Source organism: Macaca fascicularis, chromosome 6 (genome assembly GCF_037993035.2).
Source record: "Macaca fascicularis isolate 582-1 chromosome 6, T2T-MFA8v1.1".
Taxonomy (NCBI): Eukaryota; Metazoa; Chordata; class Mammalia; order Primates; family Cercopithecidae; genus Macaca; species Macaca fascicularis.
In genome coordinates this window covers 2,145,148-2,164,078 of record NC_088380.1, presented here as the reverse complement: position 1 = coordinate 2,164,078, position 18,931 = coordinate 2,145,148, and the positions used below count along the sequence as shown (strand labels likewise).

General features: G+C 49.0%; 1 protein-coding gene across 2 annotated transcripts; it reads right to left on the bottom strand.

Annotated features, from left to right (window-relative positions):
• Positions 1 to 2,479: 2,479 nt before the first annotated feature.
• Positions 2,480 to 17,446, bottom strand: NDUFS6 (NADH:ubiquinone oxidoreductase subunit S6). Of its 2 annotated transcripts, none has more exons than XM_073993126.1 (4): positions 17,190 to 17,446; positions 16,499 to 16,552; positions 4,075 to 4,197; positions 2,480 to 2,680 (listed from the first exon to the last, which is right to left on the bottom strand). In XM_073993126.1, the coding sequence occupies exons 1-4, from the start codon at positions 17,244 to 17,246 to the stop codon at positions 2,615 to 2,617; spliced, it is 300 nt and encodes a 99-aa protein (XP_073849227.1). In that variant the 5' UTR covers positions 17,247 to 17,446; the 3' UTR covers positions 2,480 to 2,614. The 2 variants fall into 2 exon arrangements, with proteins under 2 accessions (XP_073849227.1, XP_045249448.2); XM_045393513.2 differs by having other exon boundaries at positions 17,308 to 17,446.
• Between the last annotated feature and the right edge of the window lie 1,485 nt (positions 17,447 to 18,931).

Sequence of the window (18,931 nt, the reverse complement as noted above, 5' to 3'; positions counted from 1 at the left end):
CTAATAAACATACTTTTGTAAGACATTTAAAACTGAATGGTAATGAAAAAAACAACCTACAAAATTTGGGGAAACACAGCTGAAACAGAGATTAGAGAGAAATTTACAGTACAAAATACACATGAAAAGAAGAAAAGCTGGGAACGAAACAATCAACCCACCTCAGAAAGTTATAAACAGAACAGTAAAATAAACAGCAAGCATGTAGAAACTGAAAATAATGAGCAGAAAATAAGTAGAAACCAAAAACACAACAGAGTGGATCGCCAAGCTGCAGGTCGCTTAGAAATACAATGTTACTGACGTCTGGTGAGACTTGGGAAAAAACAAAGGCACATACGAACATGAGAAAAGAGGGTGTCACTGTGAACCTGAGACACTGAAAAATCTTGAAAATACGTGAGCTACATCTCCATGCCAGTAACTCTGAAAGTCTCGGGAAGAGAGTCCAAGCTTTAGAAAAAATACAATGTACAACACTGGTTCAAGAAGAAACCTGAACGTCCTGTAACTACGAAAGGAGACTCCATCTTAGATGCCCACTTTCCCACAACAAACCCACGCCCAGAAGACTTTCCTGCGAGTTCCACTGGGCAAGAAACAGGAATCCCAATCCTACACCTTCTCTTCCAGAGAACAGAAATGTGGGCAGTTTCCCAACCCAAAGTGAGCAAAGCCCTGACATGAAGATAAAAGGACAGGGTTAAAAGGGGAATTAAAAGCAAGCCTTGCTCCTACACTCAGGTCCACCTTGGAATGTGTGGGTCTGACTCACGCACTCACCACGTCAACATGTGTTAAGACAAGCAGCGAGGTAGCCCAACAGATGAAGGACAAGCAAGTGGCACATTAGAGATGGGGGATGGCGGACGGGGGGGGTGCATCTGTAGCCCAGGGTGGAGCTTTAGGGCCTCATCTCCACCAGTGGCTCCCCCAGGGGCTGGCCTCGCTCCTGGCTCTGAGTCCTCGCTCCTCCCTTCCCTCCCCCTTCCCCTGGCCCCACCCCTTCACTTCTCCCCATCCCTGGTTATTCTGCATCCACATTTTCAACTTCCTGGCCTGGTGCCGTTCCCTCTCTGGGCCCTCATGGGAACAACTCACAGATGTCTCCACAGTTACTTCGAATCCGGGTGGCATCAATTTACTCCATCACATCTGTCTCCATTTTGTTTTCACGCCACTCCACGAGGGAGCTTCAGCCTCCTTCCACCTCCACCCACCCAACCCAGAGACCTCCTGGATCCCTGCGTCCCCTTCTTCCCTCTCCCCACCTCCCAGACCTCCCAACTCAGCACGGAGGCCAACATGATCGGACCGTCCCTGCAGCCCGGGAGCGCGGCCTCACGTGCACGCCTGGGTAGCGTGCCACTGGAATGAACTGGTTCCACTACTAGCCGCTCCTGCCTCAGCCTCCCTCCCCACACCGAGGGCTGTGATCAGGTCTGCTGGGTAAGGCCTTCTCCTCAAGGTATTTTCCCCAGTGGGGTCCAGGATGACGACCTCTGAACTCTCCCACATCCAAGAATGTCTTCCTCTCAGGATAAGGAATTTAACTTTGGTTATACATGGGATTCCTGAAGATTGTTTCACTCTTCCAGCCTCCAGCATCGAAGACAAAGAGCTGGATGCCTGATCGCTGATCACTTTTCCACTGTAATTTGTTTTCATCCATAAGCTTAAAAGGTTTTCTTTTCTCTAGACTCTATAAAGTTTACAGCTTAATTATTTTCTTAAACCAGAATATGCCTAGTTGTCTTTTCTCACCAATTCTGCTAGGAACTTGGTGAGCCCTGCGATCTGTGGGTTTTTCTTTGACTTGGGAAATGTGTTTCTGCTGTTTCTGCCTCACCTTCCCTCTCACCTTCCCTCTGCTCTGGTATTTCCTCCTCTGGAATTCCTGTTACTCAAAGGCCAGACTCTTGGATCATTCTAGCAAGCCTCCTTTCTCTTCCCTCAAAATCTACTTTTACTTTTGTGTTACAGTACATTATAATCCTTACTCTAAAAACATAGTCTGTCCTTAATGTGGCCAGTAGGTGACTTTCAATACCTTCAAACCAGTGCTTAAATTCTTGGGTTTTAAGATCTGACATTTCAACATAGGGACTAGGATGAGGCAGAGACCAGCTCTGCAGGCCGGCCACGGGAGAGAGACTGACGTTCCCATAGGACCAGCTGAGGCCTGGGCGCCCTCTTCACTGTGCAACTCAAGAGCCACCTTGGCTCTCGGAAGCCCAGCTGCATCTGCAAAACAAGAGGCACTTCTTCTCCCTCCCTGCCCGCCCCGCCATTCTTACAGCCCACGTGGCCCCAGGGATAAGAGGAGACACACAGAAGCAGCCGGTAAGGCACGCGGTGGCCAGCAGGAGGCAGCTCAGGCTCACTCTGGAGCGGGCACTGCTTCCACTCGCACGTCTACCCGTGTCCATGTGGATGTTCACTTCCAAAGCCCAGCCAATAAAAGAAACAAACTTACAAATTGTCAGCCTTGACAGCAACACCCTTTATTCGGCACCGGGAATACCCTTCGCACAGAACCAGTGAGCTTCACGCGCTCATCTTCCCCGTGGAAATGTTCACAGGACGCTGCGGGGCCCCCAGCGTGCCACGTGCTCTAGTGGGGGTGCTGTCGGAACTGGAGCCCACAGTAACCACATGTGCCAGTTTTTGTTTCTTTGTCCTGAAAACATTCAAAAGGAATGATGTCGTATTTCCATATTCTACTTCAAATCTAGGTATTAAACATTGAAAATGCATGTATAAAACTTGAAACAGACTGTCAGAAACACATAAAAATACTCAGTTACTACTGAAGTAAGAATGTAGACTATCAGTCTCGGTTCCAGCCTGACCGAAGCCCCTGGCCTCAGGCTCCAACCCGGGGTTACGCAGCCATCCCATAGGACCCCCCAGGGGCATCACTGTGGGCCTGCAGCTCCATTCACTCCCCACACCTCAGCTGCCTGGAGCAGGGGGTGGGTGCTGCACAGGACCATGAGGCACACCCAAGCTCCGCCCGCAGGGCTGGAGCCCAGGAGGGGACATGCGGGCTGCCCAGTCCCACTCTAGGCGGCTTAACCACTGATGCCTGTTACACTGTCCCGTTTTCAGGACAGGCAACAAGACGATGACAGCTTTTAATAAATGTCAGCTCTAACGAAGCTAAAGTCCCATGACCAGGACTCTGTTTTGGTGAGAACACCAAGCCCAGCAGCTGCCTGAGTCCCTGAGTGCTCCACGGTCAGTGGCCTCCCTCCCTCCCTCCCTGCACCCCAGGTCAGAAGCTGCCTGAGTCCCTGAGTGCTCCACGGTCACATCCCAGCTTCAGCCCGTGGCCTCTTTCTCTGGTCGTGTTCTTTTTTTCTCAATGGTCCTGTATATGACACTCATCGACGGGCATAAAAGATTACACAGGGACTGTTACAAAATAAACCATGTGCCCCGTAAAGTCCTAACCCCCAACGTGACTGTGTTTGGAAATGGAGCCTTTAAAGAGGTGATGAAGATAAATGGAGGCCACACAGGGGCCCTGAGCCATTCCGCCTAGTGTCCTTACAAGAGGAGATGAGGAGTCACCCACGGAGGCACAGCCCTGTGAAGACACAGGGAGGAGACCTCATCTGCAAGCTGAAGAGCGAGGCCCCAGGAGGAACCAACAGAGGCACCACGGTCTTGGGCTGCGGCCTCCAGTGTGTGGGAAATGCGTTTCTGCTGTCTACAGCCCCAGCCTGCGGTGCTGTATGTGGCAGCCTGAGCTAAGATGATGACCAAACCAAGAAGGGCCCAGAGAGGAAAGACGCCTGAGTGCTCGAGAAAAGGAAGGCGGACATCAAGGCTGATCCAACTAAACACGCCGCCCACCACTTCCCAGTTGAAAGGGGGTTTGCGGACACGCGCCTGTATGTAGGCCCTGTAGTGTGGTGTTGTAGGGTGAATGTGCTAGCAGTGTGAACCCCGTAAGGGCCGCCTCAGGAGCAGGTACAGAAGAGGGCAGAAAGAACAGGCACTGGGAGTGCAGGGGAGAATGAGGACGGGCAGGCCGCCCTACCATGCGCGCAGTGGCTGGCTACGCACCAAGTTTATATACACTTTCGGGTGGCCAAGAGCTCCCCCGCCGCCGTCGCACGCTATCACCCGTGTCTGCACCTCGCTCACAGGCTGCTCTGCTATCAAATCAATGGCAAAGTTTTCATTCACCTGGAACAAGAAGAAACACTTACATAAACAAATATGCAAACTTGCTAACTTCATACAATTTAACCCACCACATGCAAATTCATGTACCATCAGCATGGATCTATGGTGCATGCTTCATTTAACTATTATCATCGTAGACCTTCCTGACTCACAATTGTTAAATTTAGGGCCACACACACATTTGCTTTTCATTGGAATACAGTCCGAACTCAGAGAAGCGCTGCAAGAATCAGAGCAGCGCAGAGGCCTTCCCTTCTGTCCCCGTGGACTCAGCAAACGCTGACACTGCCCCGTGGGCTCTGCCGTGCCCTCTTCTCCCCACCACACCGTCCTGTCCCACCTGAGGGCATCTGTACCACTCTGGCCTGTCCCTCACAGGCCCCCATGTGCATTTCATAAGAACAGTCTCTCACAGAACCTCTATGCAGTTATCCACCTCCGTAAACATGATACTGATGGGACAGATTTATCTAAAATGCCAAAAATGCCACTAGTGCTGCAATCCATTCAACGAACAATGTCCTTCCGGCTTTCCCCTTGGGCCACAGAGGTCCCGAAAGCTGGTTAGGTCGCTCCTAAGTGTTTTGTTCGCCGTACACTGGGTCTCCTCATCCACTGTGTCTTCCACCTGGTCATGCGTGACTCACGGACGTGTGCGGGAAAGACCGGTAATTTCACGTCCTGCTTGTGTGCTGATGCTCTGAGTTACAATCAAAATGGAATGAAAAAGATGTCTCCATATCACGATGGGGTGAACGACACAGGACTACGTGGAGATGCCAGGCCGTGGGTAAGTGGACAGAAGGCTTCCACTCATCCATGTGGGGAAGACCAGGGGTCCGCCTACATATTCACTTATTTACACAAAATCCAAAGGAGAAAGCGTTGAATAGTTACTACTGTGAGGTGGAAAGGAAGGAGGACGCAAGCATGATCGTTAGACTTTCTTCCGAGTTTTATAAATCTGACTCTGAGACTATATTTTACATTTTTCAAAGTTATAAAATTACACTTTTAAAATGATAAAAAGGAGACAAATGGACCTAAGGAATTCCCAGAAACTTTAAAGAGAGAGTAGCAGGAACATTTCTAACACGACACACCTAAGAATAAAACCGCTTGCAAAGCAAATAAAATTATTATTGAAAACTCAGGATTTTCAGTGTGGGGAGGGACTAGAGAGGTCAGCTCACTGGCTCGGCAGAAGTCTTGGAACCCTGAACTGAGTTTGGAAGGATCAGTGTGACTCATTCCATGTCTGATGTTCACACACACCCTTTCTTTTCTTTTTTTGAGACACAGTCTCACTCTGTCGCCCAGGCTGGAATGCAGTGGCGCGATTTTTGCTCACTGCAACCTCCGCCTCCTGAGTTCAATCAGTTCTTTGCCTCAGCCTCCCAAGTAGCTGGGATTACAGGTGCCCGCCCCTACACCCGGATAATTTTTGTATTTTTAGTAGAGATGGGGTTTCATCATGTTGGTCAGGCTGGTCTCAAACTCCTGATCTTAGGTGATCTGCCCGCCTCGGCCTCCCAAAGTGCTGGGATTTCAGGCGTGAGCCACTGCGCCCGGTCTACACACACCCTTTCTAGCTCCATCCCCAGGACCATGATTAACACAGTGGTAATGAGCACCCCTGCTGCCCACACGGTGGTCTCTAAACATCATTTCACCCCAAAGGGAAGGGACTGGATTCTTTCAAAAATGACTGATTCTGGGTCCAGGGCAGGAACTGTTATGGGATGAACTTCAGACACTGTATTGTGGCACAAGTCAGGGAAGCTTTTAAGGCAACTAAGGTTGTGTCAAAAGAGGAGTCAATCAGGGGAAACTTGCCACATGGGATAATCTGGGGTACAGGAAATTGAGAGACAAGGGGAATATAACTGCAAAAGGCTGAAACACCAATTTTTACACCCATGATTTCATAAACATATTTTAAAAACTCATTAATTACCTTACTAGGTACTATGGTTTGAATGTGTTCCCCCAAAGTTCCTGTGTTGGAAACTGAATCGTCAATGCAACAGTGTTGAGAGACGGGGCGGGGCCTTCAGAGGTGCTGAGGTCACAAGGGTTCTGCCTCATGAGGGACTGCAGCTTCCCTCACAGGTGGTGGGCGGGCTCCTGGTAGAAGGAGGAGTTCAGTCCCCTCCATGCACACTCTCCAGCCCTTCCAGCTTCCACCCTCACCAGATACAACCCTCAACCTTGGCTTTCCCAGCCTCCAGGCTGTAAGAAATAAATCTCTGTTCCTTATAAATTATCCAGTCTCAGGTACTCTGTTATAACAACACAAAACAAACAGAAACTAGAGAATCAACCCATTAAAGACTGGTAAATAAAGGGAAATAATCAAGTATTTCTTCTGATTTTCCAACAGAAACTTTACCTCAGCACCAAGGTTTCTTTTGATATAAGTATCCAACCTAATAAGATGGATAATATCATCATTTTATAACCCCTTATGAAATCACAGATGTAGGAGATAATGATCACAGTCTCTTACTACAACCGGAACCTATTATGTGCCTCCTGATGGAAGGACACATCACCTATGCAGCAGTCTCACCAGGAACAAAACACTGACCCTCAATCTGATCAAGGCTCGAGATCCAACTAATTTCCAAAACATGCAGAGACAAGAGACATGTTTCAACAACACTACAGTGATGCGGTCAGTAGAATCCAGCTGAGGATGACTCTGCAGAGGAAATGACCTGGGTTCTCGAACAAATAAATTTTTCCAATGAGAAAAGGAGACAGAGTGGGAGATCGATGGGAACCTACAGATTAAAAGAGACATAAGAGACACCAACAGCTGCATGTAAGAACTCACTTGGGCTCAGAGTCACACTGTAACATTTTTAAAACCATGCATGATCAAGAATATTTAACACCATTTAGATATTTAACTTAAAGTAATTATAATTTTTAAGGTGTGATAATACTGTTGTCATGTTCATATATTTTGTTATTTTGTGTTTTTACTTCCTTGTAAAATCCAAATGTTAGTATCATTTGAAGGTACACTTAATCCTTGAACTCAGGGGTTGGGGGAACCACCCCCAATGCAGTTGAAAATCCGCATCCCACAATTTACTCACAGCCTGATGCTGGCCAGAATGTTTACCAATAACATAAACGGTCGATTAACACATATTTTGCATGTTACAAGTATTATATATTGAATTCCTATAATAAAGTAAGCTAGAGGAAGAAAATGCAATGAAGGAAATCACAAGGAAGAGAAAATGAATTGACTTTCCATTAACTGGAAGTGGATGGTTATAAAGGTCTTCATCCTCATCACCTTCGCATCGAGCAGGCTGAGGAGGAGGAAGGGAGGGTTGGTCCTGCTGTCTCAGGCGTGGCAGAGGCGAAAGAAAAGCCACTTAAGTGGATTCACACAGTTCAAACCTATGTTGTTCAAGGGTCAACTTACACACAGATAAATTTAGACTCAGTAACATGATGTCAAAGATTCACATCAAAATTACCAGGGGCTGGTGGGGCCAGGGTAGAGGCAGAGCAGAGCTGAAGCCAGACTGGCCATTCCGACAACTATTCTGGTTGGTAATTGTTGAAACTGACTGCCTGGGTACATGGGAAAAGGGAATCACTAGACTATTCCCTCTGTTTCATAGAATTTTCCTTTTTTAAAAAGCAATTAAAACATCCTGGCTTGGCAAATAATGTATTTGATGATGCTCACGATGGCAAATTTGGGAACCTGGAAAGGGGACATGCCTTGATTTCCTCTGACTCTGGAATGAGCCAGCCCCTTCCAGCTGCGCCTGGGAATAGTCAATGCGTAAGTGCCAGGAAGACAAGGCAAGAAGCACAGGGAAGCTATGGTAAGTGGAGCGTTGGCGTCTGTGAATGTAGAGGGAAGGAACTCAACTCTACACCCCCAGCGGGCCCCAAAGACCAGGGATGTGGGTCTACCTGCATGTCCCCTCCTGGACAGCCAGCCCTACCAAGCATGACACAACCCTCTGCCTCCGATGTTGCTCCTGGGGTTCCCCTGCTTAATGGCACAGCCTGAAACCTTGTGCTCCGTCTACAGTGTCCCCGCCCCAGAGTGGAAGCAGCAACAGGGCTCATCACAAAGTCACTCATTTCTGGAGGCCAGAAGTTCATTCAATGCCACAACAGTCACAGAGAACACACACGCCGTGGGAGGCAGGGCACCACTCTCCCTCACAGATACGTTTTGGAAAGGTTTATTTTTGAAGAGGTTCTGTCAGTTACAGATGACCAATGTATAAAGCTTTTCCTTGAAGATCTATTTCCAGAAACACAGTAGGAAGTTAGAGGAAAATGAGGCCACATTAAAGCAGAGGCCTGAGCCGTGTGGCGCTGCCCAGGTTATTCTGCACGCTCCTGCAACACAAGCCTCTGCTGCCGGCCCACACTTCGCCTTGTCCCCGCTCCTCGCCTTGTCCCAGCGCCTTACAGTGGGCTCTGGAGTGAGCGATATTCTGCTCACCCCTGCTGCAGGCGAAGCAACTAACCATACAAATTAAGCCTTATGGTGTAAATAATATGGTGTCTGCCTAAGTGACAACATGTCACACAGGCCACACTAACAAACTGCCAGGCCCCGATCACGGCAGTCAAAGAGAACGGCCACCTCCCCACAGGGAGGGCTGTTGATGCCTCGACACTGGTGACTGACGCGGGATGCCCTCCCGTCACTTAGCGTGCGCAGCTCAAGGGCGACCCGGACCGCCCATCACCAGCAAACGTCTGGCTCCAGATCTCAGAGCAACCACAGGAATACAAAGAGCCGGCAGTGAACACGCCCGCCACAGCACACAGCCTCACTCCAGGTTCAGACTCAAGGCTCCATTCTCACCCGCTTTCACCTGGGGAAAGGTAAGAAAAACTGAAGAGCACTGCAGCACTTCACAAGGGAATCCAGGGAGAACTGGCACGGCAGCCCGCACGCCATCTCTCACTAAGCACACGGCACATCATACACAGTGAATTGTCCAACCACTGTAAAATGAGTCCTTCGTCCGTCACTAATGTAAAAAATAGCAAACACTCTTCCACATCGACCTCTTGATGATGAAATGATTGGGCATAAAGATATTTAGATTTAAATCTTATTATGTCAAACTGAGATTACATCTATTAAAGAGAAAACATAAAATATGTGATTCTGTGACACAGCACCAAAACCAATGCAAAAGGGAGGTTACCACCAGCTGGATCACCGACGCTCCGTAGAATACCGACCCCAGTCACGGACATTTAAAATAAAGGTTTAAAATAAAGTAAAAGCTCAGTTGAATTATTTAGAACGTCAGGCATTCTTAACATTAACGCCAATAATTATTTTAGCTAAACGTGTATATATATATGTCTACATAAGTATGTAATTCTTAAATCACAGGCAAAACTGAAGTTTTCATTCAAATTAATTTTTAAACTTAGTAACTTCATAGAAAATGCTCTACAAACCGTAATTGAGCTGTCTATACATGTTCAAACTTGCTTTGAGAATGCTGGAATCCAGTGACTAATTTTGCCAGTGCCTTGGAAGAGAAAGAACCACAAGACACAAAGACACAATAGAGAAGCAAAGAGGAAGCTGGGGAGCTGCACGAGGGAGGAAATAAGGCCCATCTCGCCGGCTTACTGACAAAGCATGTGAACCTGGGGCTCATGAATTCACAGTTCCAACTCTTTTCCTCTGGGTCCTGGGATAAATAAACCTCACTTTATAACCATCATTTCTGACAGTCCAAGCCTTTCTAAAGGAAGCAAAGACCCACGGTTCTTATTAATCCAGAAGATTTATTTTTAAATCCCATTGCCTTCATCCCACTATCAAGATGGCGTATGTGGGAGGGCAGCTGAGGAGGAGGAGCATACAGAAGCAGGAAGCCACACAAATGCGTTGGAGAGCGCCATGGCGCACATCGCACCGCCCGCGTCTCAATCACCCCCTAAAGGATGCCCAGGTTGCTTCAAGACAAGAGAGACTCAGGCAAACCTCTCCTCTTAAAATCTCCAAGGATGAACCTAAAAGTAAGCACAGAGCTCCGCCTCTGCCACCACCCAGATGACCTGCAAAGGCGGAGGGTGGAATTTCAAGGCCCCTCAATCCAGGCTTCCTCTCACAGAGGACCTTCTCAGCCACCACCGTCTGGCCGGGGCCTCACCCTAGCACCCATCCCCGACTCCCAGTCCTGTCTCCCTCGTGGAGCTCCGGCAGCACCACACAGGCACGTTCACAGCTTCCTCCTGGTGACGCCACCTCTTCCTCCTGCCCCCCAGTCCTAGGAACAGTGGCTGCTTCTTGGAGCTGCTGACCCCTGGGTACCTCAGGGCTCCCCCTCAGCTCTCTGGCGTCCCTCCTGTGACCAGCAGCGTGTGTGTGTGCACGCACAAGAGCCAGCACGGTTCGGATGGTGCTGCGCTGGCCTCAAGAGACAGTTCAGTGTGGACGGAAGGTATCACAAGCCTTTTCCGCTGCTGATCCGAGGCGTGCTCTTGTCCCAGGTGGTGACACGAGTTACCAGCACGGTGTGCAGAGCCTCTGCAGGCGCCGCGTGGGCCCAGCCTCAGTCTCACTTGCTTCTCCACTCGAGTGCGCCCTGCCCTGCCGGCCTCTTGGAAGAAATAAGAATGAGCGACACCAGCCACGGAAGCCTCAGGGAGGAACCGCTGGTTGATTCCTGCATGGGCCTGAAGCCACTTCCCTCTCAATTTTTTTGTTTTAATTGTGGTAACATAAAACTTGCCATCTTTACCATTTCAAAGGACACTATGTATATTCACATTATTGTGCAACCACCACCACCACCCATCTCCATAACCTTTCACCTTCCTAAACTGAAACCCCATTTCCATTCAACACTAACTCCAAACTCCCCCCGCCTCAGCAACCACCTGCTACCTCTAGGAAGCGACTATTCCGGTCCCCCGTATTAGAGAAATCATGCAGTGTTCACATAGTACCTCTAAGTACCTCACACAGTACCTCTAAGAAGCGACTGTTCTGGTCCCTCATGTTAGGGGAATCACCACAGTCTGCTTCTGTGACTGGCTCACTTCACTGAGCGCACCGTCCTCCAGGCTATCCATGTGGTGAGGCGTGTCAAGCGTTCTTCCTTACGGCTGAGTGATATTCCACTGTCCCTGGGCAGATCACATTTTGCTTATCCGTTCAGCTGACAATGGACCCCCGGGCTGCTTCCAGGTTGCAGTTATAGTGAATGATGCTATGACACGAGTGTACCCCAGACTCTTCTTTCAGTTCTTTATTTTTTTTTTATTTTTTTTGAGATGGAGTCTCGCTCTGTCGCCCAGGCTGGAGTGCAGTGGCCGGATCTCCGCTCACTGCAAGCTCCGCCTCCCGGGTTTACGCCATTCTCCTGCCTCAGCCTCCCAAGTAGCTGGGACTATAGGCGCCCGCCACCTCGCCCGGCTAGTTTTTTGTATTTTTTAGTAGAGACGGGGTTTCACCGGGTTAGCCAGGATGGTCTCGATCTCCTGACCTCGTGATCCGCCCGACTTGGCCTCCCAAAGTGCTGGGATTACAGGCTTGAGCCACCGCGCCCGGCCTCTTCTTTCAGTTCTTTTGGGCACACTCAGAAGTGGAACCGCTGGATTGGAAGGAAGTCCTAGTTTCAACTTTTTGAGGAACCCACATGCTATTCTCCTTCACGGCTGCGCCATTTTACATTCCCAGAAGCAAGGCACAAAGTTGCAATTGCTCCACGCCGTCACCCACATTTGCTTTCTGTTTGGAGGGTCTTGGTAGTTTTCCTCTCTCGTGAGCACTACTCATTTCCATTAACAAAATCTGCACGCACTCTTCTCAGGATAAAACTTCACATTATCACAACAAAACAGCACGCCAAGTAGACATTAGCACTGCGTGCAACTGCTCCTAATCTTGGTGGCACCATGCACCTTAAAGCTACTGAAGAACAGAGGGCCAGGCAGGTGAGGTCACAGGGTCACAACTGGACTCAACCCTGCCAGCCCATGTGTCTAAGAAAATGTGCAGAATCTCGCTCTGACCCAAACGCCCAGCTGTGGAGTGACTCCGCACTGCCAAGCATCTGAAGAGAGAATCCATCCCGCTGGCGGGCAGATGAAGGTACAAGCTGAAGCCTCCAGCTGTTCCGTGATCCTGACACACACAGGTGGAGAGGGGGCTGCACGGAGCCGTGATCCTGACACACACAGGTGGAGAGGGGCTGCACCGAGCCGTGATCCTGACACACACAGGTGGAGAGGGGCTGCACGGAGCCGTGATCCTGACACACACAGGTGGAGAGGGGCTGCACGGAGCCGTGATCCTGACACACACAGGTGGAGAGGGGCTGCACGGAGCCGTGATCCTGACACACACAGGTGGAGAGGGGCTGCACGGAGCCGTGATCCTGACACACACAGGTGGAGAGGGGCTGCACGGAGCCGTGATCCTGACACACACAGGTGGAGAGGGGCTGCACAGAGCCGCACTCAAGGGATCCCAGCCTCCTGATGTTCTGGCTTTGCTGCCTAATTCCTTCTTTTCAAAAACTAAAAGACCTTGCGTATAGACGCTAACGTTTAAATTCAGTATTTTTTTAAAAATCTATAAATGAAGCCAGCCCTCATGGTGGTGGCGAAGGCAGCAGCAGTGTAGGGCGAGCACACACTAGAGGCTTCCTGGGACAGGCGCTGCTCCAAGCCTTTCCTCATCTACACGGGCTCAATGCTCAACAGCCTGCGAGTTAAGTCACTGAAGCACACAGCCCTCATGAGCCCATCAGTGCAGGAGCCTGAATCCAGATGCAGCCAGGCAGGGCAGCCCCAGCTTCTGACCAAATAAGCAAATGATATCGCCAAGTACCTGGCTATGAGACTGTTGTTATTGCTATTATTATTACCACACCTCACTGCAGACCTCACCCAATCATCCCTTCTATTAGAGGACAAGTCATATCTGCTTTTAATTTCACTTGTACCACTATAAAACAATGAAAATATGTTCATCAACAGTAGAGAAATACCTGGTCACTTCCAAGTGCATTCCAGCCCTCCAACTGACTCATGTGGCCCCAGAGTGCCACCTACTCTAGGACCATGTGAGGCCTGACTTCTGGTCCTTCCTTCAGGGCTGGGGGTGGGCGGCACATTCATTAGCACGGGAGGAGTCTCTTCACAGGAAGGCTGGTCACAGGCCTGGGGGCCACGGATTCCTTTGCAGGCACCCCTGGTCAAAGCTGGGCAGGAGCCACACAGATACCTTCCACTTTGTTTCACACAGACCAGCTCAATTATATAGCCTCCTGCTATTCTTGTTCTACAGGTGAAGTTCAGATTCAGTTTATTTATTTATGTTTCTTTCAAGACAGGGTCTTGCTCAGTTGCCCAGGCTGGAGTATAGTGGCATGCTCTCGGCTCCCTGCAGCCTCAACCTCCCAGACCCAAAGACCCTCCCACCTCAGCCTCCCACGTAGCTCGAACTACAGGCATGTGCCACCATGCTGGGATAATTTTTATATTTTTTGTAGATGCAGGGTTTCACCATGTTGTCCAGGCTGGTCTTGAATGCCTGGGCTCAAGTGATCAGCCCACCTGGGCCTCCCAAAGTGTTGGGATGACAGACATAAGCCTACTGCACCTGGCCCAGTTTATTTGTTAAGGTATTACTTGACAAAACTAGAGGGACAGTACGATCAGGGCTGCCAGGGGTTGGGAAGAGGGAGGGATGAACAGGCAGAGTACAGAGAATTTTTAGGGCAGTGAAGTCTGTACAACACTGTCACAGTGGACACATGTCATCACACATCTATCCAAACCCTAGAACATACATTGAGAGTGAACCTGTGGACTTGAGTTAGTAATAATGTATGAGTACCAGCTCATCAACTGTGACACAGGCAGCACACTAATGAGAGATGGCAGTAAATAGCAGAAACTGAGGGGGGGGGCTGTGAAAACTCTACTTTCTTCAGTTTTTCTGTAAATCTAAAAGTGTTCCAAAAAATTAAGTCTCTCAGAAGCGAAACAACTACTACTAAAAGTAGTACTAACCACCAAATACGTGTTGAAAGAAGGAAAGCTCGGGCAGGATGCCCACTCATCATGTTATAAACACGCCTTGAACCTCCAAAGTGTGATGCCAAGATGTGCCCTGGACACTCGGGATGCTAAACGGGGGAAGGCACTGGAGAGGCTGGGCCGGCTGGAGCATTGAGATCACAGCCACGACGGCCTGGGTGAGTTGCCGGCCACAGACACCACCACACTCTCCTATACCCACCCTTACTGGCTTCCCCAATCCTGACTCTGTTTGGTTTCTTTTTAAGCTGTTTCCCGCTACCCTGTGCTACACCAACCAGAAACCAGAAGCTACACAAACCATGTTCAGCAGAGAGGCGTTTGTGACAGGGACCCACATACTTGCCATGTCACTGCAAGAGCTGAGACAGGGAGCTAGGCTGGGGGCCAGATTGCATGAATGAGCCCAAGGGCTTCAGGACCAATCTGCTCCAGAACTGCTCAATCTGAGGCTCCTACCTTGTCCCCACAACCCCGCCACGACACCCACAAAGCAGGGATGTAGAGTCCAGCCACTGCCTCAGTAACAACCACCCATTGATGCCCAGGAAACCTGAGAACGGACACCACATCCACACTTGGAGAAACCTCCTTTCCCACAGTCACTGCCAAAAGAACCCAAAGGGCCTGCGAACCCTCCCCACATCCACTGGTTTCTCCCCTTCTCCACGGTCACCACCAAAAGAAACCATACCGCTTCCACACTAGGAGAAACCTCCCCTTCTCCACAATCACTGCCAAAAGAAACCAAAGGGCCTGCAAATCCTCTCAACATCCATCGGTTTCCACCTTCCAAATGTCAAGTTCATATACCTAACAAGAATGCCCAGGACAGCCTGCACACAGAAGAAATGTCCCATTCCCAATGCATGAGCTCCTCTGTGTGAATCACTGGGCTACAGCATTGGAGAAAGTGGCATATGGAACAGACACTTCTACTGGGAAATACACTAACAAGTCAAAGAATAAACAGAAAAGGGTTTCCGAGGATGGAGAGAAGGAGGACTTACCGTATGCCACCACTTACTCAACAACTGACGTGTGATCTCACTGGAGACTTATGATTCACTTAAAAATATTCACACGGTTCCATTTCACAAATGAGAAAACTGAACCCATGCTGTGACTGAACCTCACAATTGTTAGACTGCAAGTCCACACGGCTTCTACTCCGAGAGGTAAACCCACCAGACACAAGCCCCTCTCCACCACCATGATCCTGGCAGACATGACTAATCAATCATGGCACACTCTTTCACTGAATGTGGCTCAGGCCTCAGGATCTTTCTCAATCCAACACTTAAGCGGCATTGCCAAATAATCAACCACTATAAAACAAACTTTTCTGACACCCACACCCACCCATCAAACCACACAACAGTGAACCAGCTGAATTTTGAGAATGTGAATTTATAGTCAATTCATGATCATGTGAGCTTTTCTGGAATGCCCTGTAGCTCTGGAATAGAAGTAGAAAAACTACACACTGGGATAGCTAAGGTGTTAACAAGAAGAATCACCAAGGCTAACCAAAGTGGGAAAAAGAGTGAGTAAGGTGGCTGTGAAGGACGCTTCCTTCAGGAAGCAAATTCAGGAAACATGGAGGCAAGCCTGACCTAATTAAGAATTCAGGAACTCATAGACATGAGTGATAGAGGAGTCAGGTAAAAAAAAATAAATAAATAAATAAGCTGATTTAGGCAGAAGGATTCTAATTTCAACATTCTTTCTCCAGTGGTCACTCACAGGCATCTGAACTGATCTTCCCTTACAATGTATAGAGCTAACAGACCCACTAAGGGAAGAAAAACTCATGTGCCATTTTCAGCTTGTCAGTGTAAGTACCTGTAAAAAACACATACTAATTTATTTGGTGAAAACTATAAAAAACACACCTCCAGGTGGTTAAAAAAGTAATTTTTTTAAGTTGATATGATTTACTTAAATCTGAGAGTCTCAGGAGAGTAAGACACAAGAATTTAAAAAAAGATCACTTCCATTTATATGTAAACCAGAACTACGGTTACAATGTTATGTGTTTCACAGGGAAACAAGTCAGAAATAGACACAATTAATATTATAAGAAAGGTAGAACCCCATCCAGAACTGTTAGGGTGCTTGCAATATGGGAAAAATTTATTTAAATCTTATATATTATTATTTCTTGTTGGTTACATAAAAGTTTTACGAAAGCTTACCCCTCTTCAATAGATCTTTTACTCACCTCTTTCTGACGATCTACAAACCGAAGTCTCCTGTAGTCTTTATCATCATAAACCTGGAAAAAAACAAAAAGGCCATGTGTGACTTTTACAGCCTAATTCTGAAAGAAGTCACTTCATATCAATCATAAATATTACAGGAAAGTGTTTTTCTTAACTTTTAGGCCATTGATGAAAAGTCAAACAAGTGAGGGGCACAGTACTCGGTGTAATCAGGGGCATTTTTAGCAAGATACCTGGGAAGAAAACGGGTGATCACCTGAATCAGAGAGCAGCACAGAGACATAGCCCGGGAAGGTGAAGCTAAGGCGGAGAGACAAATCCTGACCCAGGAGAACCGCCTCCAACCTTCTTTCGCATGTGGTCAGAGCTTTAATATCCCCCCCTTAAATCTACTAGAGCACATTCCAATATACACAGGGACCTTTGTTCTTCATTTTGGTTTATGACTTTTTTGTGCTTTGGACTACAAACGACTTCTCAGGTTACTAAAATTTATTATTGAATATTACACAAATTCTAAACGTTCTGACCCAAAGAATCGGCGGCCACAGATCGCCTACGGGCAGCCAGTCCACACCAAGTGCTGCCCGTAGGCCCTGGAAGGACGAGACCCACCGCTACAGGCTGCCGCCACCGTCCCGACCCGTGAGCGTCCTCCCCGGCGCGTGAGCGACAGAAACACAACCTTACCACGACCTGCGCTGCCCGCAGCGCAGAACCAGAGCCGCGGAAGCCCGGCGAGCCCATCGCCACCAGCCGCCTGAGGAGCGGCCGGAGGAAGGAACATCCTGTACTCAGCGGCCGTTACCTGGCCAGTGTGTGTGATCTTCTCCCCGGTCGGCGAGACCCGAACCCCGAAACACCTGGCGCCCAGGGGCCGGCTCCGCGCCGCCTTGCCGCACCGGCTCAGCAGCCGGTAGAAGGTCACCGACGCCGCCATTTTGAGCGGCTGACCTTTGACCCGGCGCAACTTCCCTCAGCGCGGACGCATGCGCACGGCTTCTGGCGGCGCCAAACCCCCGGGATTTATTTCGCCCTGGGGAGCGCGCGGGCAGAGGCAGAGGGTGCGTAGGCGCTGCCTCGTTGCGCCAGCAGGTGCAGCCTCACGCAGTTGCAGCCGCAGGCTGGAGCTAGGGTCCTGATGAGGCAGGCAATGGTGTGCGCAATCTTAAGCGCTTAGGAGTACCCAGTGGTTCTTATTTAGGGGACAGGCAGGGGAGGATGTAAACTGAAAATACATTGTTTATATTCTTATGGTAACCGATAATCATGAGACGTTTAAATATCAAAAAAAAAAAAAAATATATATATATATATATATATATATATATATGTTGGGTGAAGGAGTCGACTGCTTAGCCGAAGAGACTGGAAGTGCATTCTCCTCAAGGCAAGCGTTCCTGAGTGTGGTTATGGGGAACCGCGGAGGAAAAGAATATTTGGGGGATTTCTGCCACAGAGCCTAGTACACCAATTGATTTTACAGCATGCAAATACAGCCTCTAAAAAGGCCCATTTTGCTTAGAGCTGACTTGGTATAAATCCCAGCTTAACGCTCCAGCATCCAGCTTTTATTTGCTGTGGTCAGAGCCTGAGGACCAGGTGACTCGAAGAACAGAACAGTAGAGATCGATGAGTCGCCGGTGAGAGGCTGAAGAGGGGGAAAGGCGATGAGAAACGAGAATGCACGTAAAAACCTCCTGAAAATGGAAAGATGTCCCAGCAAACGTGGTGGTCAGAGGGAGATTTGTTCTGGAGCTGATAAACTCCAGCGCTCTGGCCGGTGTTTGCCGGATCAGGTGCGAAAAGCGGGAGCTGGGATGAAGCGTTGGGGCCTGCAGGGAGCGCGGGGTGGATGCAGCCACGTTTGCAACTCACCTGGACACACAAAGGAAGGCGGATGGAGTCACGGGTAGATACCTGAAAAGGCAGGGATAAGCGAGCTAAGTGTAGAATCTAGGTGGCAAGTATATGGGTGTTCACAGTAAAATTCTTTCCTTTTTTCTGTATGTCTGAAGTTTCTCATAATGTTGGGGAAAATAGCCGTAACCAGCTGCAACTACTGCCTCCACTCGTTTCCCGGAACTTGTTTACATTTCTCCTGTCCACTTAAAAACATGTCCTCCTTCTCAGTTTGTTTTGACATTGGTATTTGGCAGTTTTTTCTAAGGTCTAATTGGTTGTAATTTCTTTTCGTTCCGGATAACCATTTTCGTTCCTGTTTTTGCATTTATTTTCTCGAGAGCGCTCCAGTCCCACAAGGGGGCGATCCCGGTGGCCCGCAGGTAGCGCGCAGTCGGGGAGTGATGCGTCGGACTCCAGCGCCTGCGCACTCGCGGCTGCGTCTCTGCGCCCCGCACTGGATGTGGACACGCCACGTGACCCCACTGCCGCCATCTTTCTTCCTGGCAGCGGCGTCGGCGCGCCAGTGC